At 35.2% G+C, this 6,068-nt stretch overlaps 1 protein-coding gene across 2 annotated transcripts; it reads left to right on the top strand.

Annotated features, from left to right (window-relative positions):
• The first annotated feature begins 797 nt into the window (after positions 1 to 797).
• Positions 798 to 5,816, top strand: LOC11442586 (zinc finger CCCH domain-containing protein 55). Of its 2 annotated transcripts, XR_003012360.2 has the most exons (9): positions 798 to 2,148; positions 2,270 to 2,458; positions 3,890 to 4,069; positions 4,153 to 4,253; positions 4,404 to 4,661; positions 4,747 to 4,912; positions 5,001 to 5,198; positions 5,306 to 5,356; positions 5,471 to 5,816. XR_003012360.2 is itself a non-coding variant. In XM_024784370.2 (8 exons), exons 1-7 carry the CDS (start codon positions 1,166 to 1,168, stop codon positions 5,179 to 5,181), a joined length of 2,058 nt encoding a protein of 685 aa, XP_024640138.1. In that variant the 5' UTR covers positions 798 to 1,165; the 3' UTR covers positions 5,182 to 5,198; positions 5,471 to 5,816. The 2 variants fall into 2 exon arrangements, 1 of the variants encoding a protein (XP_024640138.1); XM_024784370.2 differs by lacking the exon at positions 5,306 to 5,356.
• The last annotated feature ends 252 nt before the right edge of the window (positions 5,817 to 6,068 follow it).

Consider the following 6,068-nt stretch of genomic DNA (forward strand, 5'->3'; position numbering starts at 1 on the left):
CGTTAAATCATTAAAAATATTTGGCTTTTATCTTTATTATTGTATTATAGGTCAAAGTCGATAGAAACTAATTGTATAACTACAAATACTAATTTCTTGAGTTGAGGAAGACTACAATAGATGACAAAACAGTTGCTAAGAAGATTTAACACAAAGTTTATGACTAGATTTGTACTCAAATTTTTTAAGTTAATTTGAAAGAGATCTCACATCATTCATTTAAATGTTTTTGATGTAAAACTGTTGTAAATGAAAATCAAATTTATTTTTAAACAATTGTATCAAATCAAATTATACCATAAATTAAATAGATATACTAAAAAAACATAAGCACCTAAAACGTGAACCATAACTGTTTACCAAAAGAAAAGGAAAAGAAAAACATACAAAAATTGGAGTTATGATGATGAATACTTCAGGTGCATAATGTGATTGAATCATTTTAAGGAATTTTGAGTCGGTAAAGGTTTGTTTTTATCTAATAATATCACTGCTGGATCATATAACCAATCACTTGTCATATAGCAACACAGTACTTTTTGTTGCATAAAGGTAAAAATATTCATGTGCAAACATCACTTAATACTATATTATTATTTCAATTAATACGAATATGCACAAAAAAGTTTCAACTTTAATAGCTTTAAAAACATTTCAACTTTTCAAACACATTCCTTAAATATTATTTTTCATCAACTTTTTTTTTTTCTTCCATTAAAATAACAATAACAATAATAATTTAACAATTACCATGAGTAATTATTCTTTCATAGTATATATATAAGTATAAGAAATCAGAAAAAAAAAAACCACATAGAAGGTTGTGTGTGTGTTTCTGTAGTTACTTATGTTGTTGTTGTGTTGACGATTATCCAATTCTTTGTAGTGTGGATCTGAGAAATCTATCTCTCTGACGCTTCAAAGATAGGAGAGAGATTACAGAGAGAGAAACATAGGAAAGAGAGAGAGAGAGTGAGAGTGTGAGTGTGTTGTGTTGTTTGTTTCAGCATATGTATAGCCACCAAAACCTACGGCTACTGGTAAGGTATGTTGTAACAGATATCAACACCATTTCTTGATACCCTTTACTCTCTTTCTATCATTTGTCACTTCAAAATTTGATTTTTTTTTTTATCATTTTTCTCAAGATTTTGATTTTTCACTAATGGGTTCTTATGAAGCAACCAATGTGGTTCTTGCTAAAGTCAAAAACTTTGACCCTGAAAATGCTTCAAAAATCATGGGTTTTCTTCTCATGAACCTTGAAGAATATGAACTTGTTCGTTTAGCATGTTGTCCTGACCATGTTCTTCATAACCTTGCTATTAGGGTAAAGACCCATTTGGGTATGAACCTATCTACCCCTTCTTCACCTTCACCTCTTAACCCTATTGGAAGAATCACTTCATCTTCCAATAACCCTTTTTCAAAATCTTCTCCTAGAGGAAGTAATGGGTTTGACTTCAATAGGAACCCTTCATCACCTTCTGGTAATGTTTGGTCACAACCCTCTTTCCCAAAGAACCCTATTAGTCCAAAGTTTAATCCTTTAATGTCTTATGAGAATATCCAAGGTGGTGTTGGTGTTGTTGGTGGTGGCGGCGGCAGTGGTGCTGGTGGTTCCTGTGCTTTTTCACCAAGGGTTAATAATGGTGATTATGATTTTGTTGATGAACAACAGCTGAATGAGTGTTTTCCTTTTCTCAATGAGTCGTCTAACGGCGATGATTTGGTTGATCCGCGTCTTGAAATGGGCGTTGGTGGTCAGAATTGGATCTCTGGTAACAATGGCGATGCTCATAATATTCATAAGAGGAGTTTTTCTGCAAATGATGCTAGTTTTAGTGTTGAAGAAAGTGGATTGGGATTTGGTTTTAAGCCATGTCTTTACTTTGCTAGAGGGTTTTGTAAAAATGGTTCCAATTGTAAGTTTGTTCACGGTGATTCGATTGATGCGAATTCTGGTGCTGTTGTTGGTTCACCCAAGTTTGAGGGATTGGAACAACATGAAGAGTTCATGAGGTTCAAGGCTGCTCAGCAGCATCAAAGAATGGTGGCTGCATCACAACTTGCTGCTGGTGGAACATCACCGGTTTCGTATGACAAGTACATTGATCTTCTGATGCAGCAGCACAGTGATAATCAAAGGTACATTTCTTACAGATGGGAACAACCTCTTTAGTTTGTTGTTTACTTTCTTTTACATATTTAGTGTTGAATGTGAAGCGATATTTGTTTTAATATTGTGTATGGCTATGTTACATCTCAGAGCCGTGGCTGCGGCAGCATTTGCGATGGGTGAAGAATATTTCAACATTACTGGTCGGGGCAGGCCCGAAAGGAATGAGTTTCTTGCTATGGTTTCTGGGGACAAGCCTAACTCGGCTTCGCGGCAGATTTACTTGACCTTTCCTGCTGAAAGCACATTCAAAGATGAAGATGTTTCGGAGTACTTCAGGTAAAACATGCTGTAACAACTTGCTAATGCTGTGCAGGTGAAAAGTGTGATGTTATATCACATTATCATAGATAGGTTATTCGCGCATACATGAAATGGAGAATTTATTTTAATAAGTTCTCAAATATTGCCATTAATTATTCCAGGTTCCACGCTTTAAAGAGATAATTTGCGGTAATTTTCCACGATTTTCACTGTGCACACTGCACACCATGAAAGTGGTTTTGCCTGTGCTCCCTGGTCTGATGCTTCTTGGAAGCCCTAGGGAAGGTGGATTTTTGATTGCCTCTGATGTTGATCCTGACTCCTAACTAAGTAATGTGTCTTTTGCCATCCTTGATTGATTTGAGTTTGCTTGATAATTAAGGGTTTTCAACTGGCCCTTCATCCTTATGCAATTTAAGCTCAGTAACCACTGGTCGTGACGTTACTGCATTAAATTACGAGTTTCACTTCGAAGCCGTGTTTTATGTGTAATGTTCTTTTTGTATTAGGCAATAAACTTTGCAGAGCATGATATATGTCTCCCATGAGGAGACAGGTTTATCCTGTACATTTTCAGGTATCACTTTAACGTGTGTTTTCACTTAAAGATCAACTGAACTTAATTTATACTGTTAAGAATCTTTGAAGCTAATGAAGTTCACAGTTTAGAGTCATCGTTTGTCGTCATCGATGCTGATTTGTTATGTGTTGTTAATTGTTAAAGTCATCATCTGTCGTTATCGATGCTGATTTGTTATGTATTGTTGATTGTTAATGTTAATCTTATTTGGACGCGTCTACTTAAATGTCCACGATTCTGCACGTGCACATCCCGTTAACATGGTTTAGAAGTCTTTTCAGTTACCAATGAATATTGATTTGTCGAGGAGAGAATTTAAATAAACGGAAAATCTATTTCTAACTGAAAGAACATTGGTTGGTGTAGTCCATGTTAAAAATTCTACGTAAAGTATTCCATGCTAGGAAATTGTACGGAAGTAGTACGTGAACTTTACAAAAAAAAAAACATGACATTGACATAAATGTTTGTTGTCGTTATCCTACAGCAGTCATAGTATTGCTCTATTATGATTTTATGAATAATAGGATGGATGTGTGTTTGTTTGTGAACCATAGGGCTTGTGGCCCTCAGAAGGTAACGTTTTAAAGACAATATATCATTCTACTAATAACTATTAAGTGTTCTTGCGGATGCTGTGAACCTTCTGACACGTAAAGAACGATTTTTTGTACGTATCATCAGGTTTATACTTACTTTTAGGTAGTTATTGCAATCATGATATCTGGTTGATCTTATATCATGCTAGAACTTGATATTTACTTCTAACGCTGTAGTGTCTGTCTGTAAAAGTTCTTATTGCATCTTCACTCAAATCCAAACTGAAGGATTTCATTCATTGACTAACTGCTTTTGTTATTTTGAAGCAAATTTGGACCTGTCCAAGATGTGAGAATTCCTTACCAGCAAAAGCGCATGTTTGGGTTTGTAACCTTTGTCTTTCCGGAGACAGTGAGAGTCATATTATCGAAAGGAAATCCTCATTTCATATGTGACTCACGTGTGCTTGTGAAACCCTACAAGGAGAAGGGAAAAGTTCCTGACAAGTAAGTTGACATCTTGTTTTTGTTTGATTTATATATATCTTTTATTCCTGAATTAATATTATTATGACTAATAATGTATACAGGAGACACCAACATCAGCAGCAGCAATTTGAGAGGGGAGATTTTTCACCATGTTTAAGTCCCTCTGCGTTTGACTCTAAAGAACCTTTTGATTTCCATCCTGGTAATCAAATTTCTCACCTTGGCTTCTTTATTTGACTCGATTACTCAAGATGATGCTCTCTTAAAGAGTTGCTATACATTTTCCTTTTTCCTCTAAAGCAACCATCTCGTGCTGCTTCAGTTTTGTTCTCACCAAACCTATTTTATGCAGGAACAAGAATGCTATACAATCCGCATGATATCTTATTGAGAAGGAAAATAGAGGAGCAGGCTGCGGACTTTCAGCAAGTCCTTGAACTCCAAGAAAGGAGGCTGAAGAGTCTGCAGCTTCCAGATTTCAAGAATAATCCGATTCACCACCACCAGCGCAGTCTCTCTGTTGGCGCTCCTTTGGTTTTTCCCCATCAACTTCATAGCCATGTGAACCATGCAGGTCTTTCTCCTGATAACATTCAAGGAGATTTTACAGGTTAGTCAATCAACTGTACACTACGGTGTAGTTCTAACCAACATGGTTGTAACGGCTTACATTGTTAACATACTTTCCATCGCAGGCTACAGTGGCAGCCTCACTTCTGCTGGTTCTTTAGGTGCTGCATCTGAGCAGCAGGAGCTACACAAAGAAGCTGATCCATCTTGCATTGATGCTGTTACTGCTGCTGCTGAGAGTGGGAATTTAAAGGATGTTGCAAAGTCTGAAGGTGTAGATCTCGGCAAGAGGTATGAATTTGACTCGACTTTGTTTCAGATTGTATTTATATTTATATCGCTGTTTTGATGTTTGTATCATTCCTTGTTGACTCTACAGAAATGTGGAGCACACCCTTCCTGACAGTCTCTTTGCTTCACCAACAAAAGCAGCTGGAGATTATCTGTCTGATTTCTCTCCACAGGAAGAGGCTAATGAGAGTACTGCATTTTCAACTACCTTGTCTCAGAAGTTTGAATCGACAACATCTGCTTCGGGCGACAACATGGCTTCCGTTTAAGTTCTTTACAATTCATGGTACTACTAATTTTCTGCACTATTTGGATGAATTATTTTGATAAGTTATATATTTATGTATATATTTCTTAGGCTTCATTATGCACATCTATGATTTTGAATTGTAGGTAATAAAAATATAAGAGGCAGGCAAGGGGAGGGGGATCATATTAATTAGGGTAATTATATTTTTGTATATCCTTTTTTCACTCATTTATCCTTTACAGGTGAAAATAAATGTACATATTTAATTTAATGATTATTTTTTTGTTGCTTGTTTGTTTTGTATGCAGAATTGCAGATTTATAGAAGCATATAGAAGAAGAAAAAATATCTTCTAGATGTATAGCTAAATACACCTAGATCATCCTAGAGAAGCATCAAAACTAAGGTCACCATCATCATCAATCATCAATCAAATACATACTACTAACACCGACCAAGCAATACATATTGCATACATGGATAGGCATATTAGTTTATATTATATAAGACTAAAGACTAGTTTTTCTTTTCCTCCTTTCCCATTTTATGTTATTCATCATAGCTATGTGTTTCACTAATCTGAGACAACAGAATATTGTTGTTTTACTTCAATGTAATATAAACCATCGTTATGTACCTATTTTCTTTTGCTTTTGTCTGTGTGTTTAATTAGTAAAAATCTTGTGTGAAATTGCGCGGATAGGATGAAAAATGGTACAAAATTAGAAGCGTTAAATTTTGTCTTGGTCAAAAGGGGAAGAGTTTTCTTGGAATAGAATCAATAGATAGATTATATGACTATGGAGCATTCTTGATGTGTTTTTTTTGATAGTGTTACCCTTCAAAATAAAATGATAGGATTATATATAAATGAAAACATGTTCTTTTTTAGGGGAAATGAAAACA

Source organism: Medicago truncatula, chromosome 5, assembly GCF_003473485.1.
Source record: "Medicago truncatula cultivar Jemalong A17 chromosome 5, MtrunA17r5.0-ANR, whole genome shotgun sequence".
Taxonomy (NCBI): domain Eukaryota; kingdom Viridiplantae; phylum Streptophyta; class Magnoliopsida; order Fabales; family Fabaceae; genus Medicago; species Medicago truncatula.

Bases quoted from the DNA above. Each gene is read 5' to 3' on its own strand.
- LOC11442586 (XM_024784370.2), top strand. From the start codon at position 1,166: ATGGGTTCTTATGAAGCAACCAATGTGGTTCTTGCTAAAGTCAAAAAC. The intron at 4,662-4,746 runs GTTAGTCAATCA...TTTCCATCGCAG, and splicing joins CATTCAAGGAGATTTTACAG to GCTACAGTGGCAGCCTCACT. The intron at 4,913-5,000 runs GTATGAATTTGA...TTGACTCTACAG, and splicing joins GGTGTAGATCTCGGCAAGAG to AAATGTGGAGCACACCCTTC.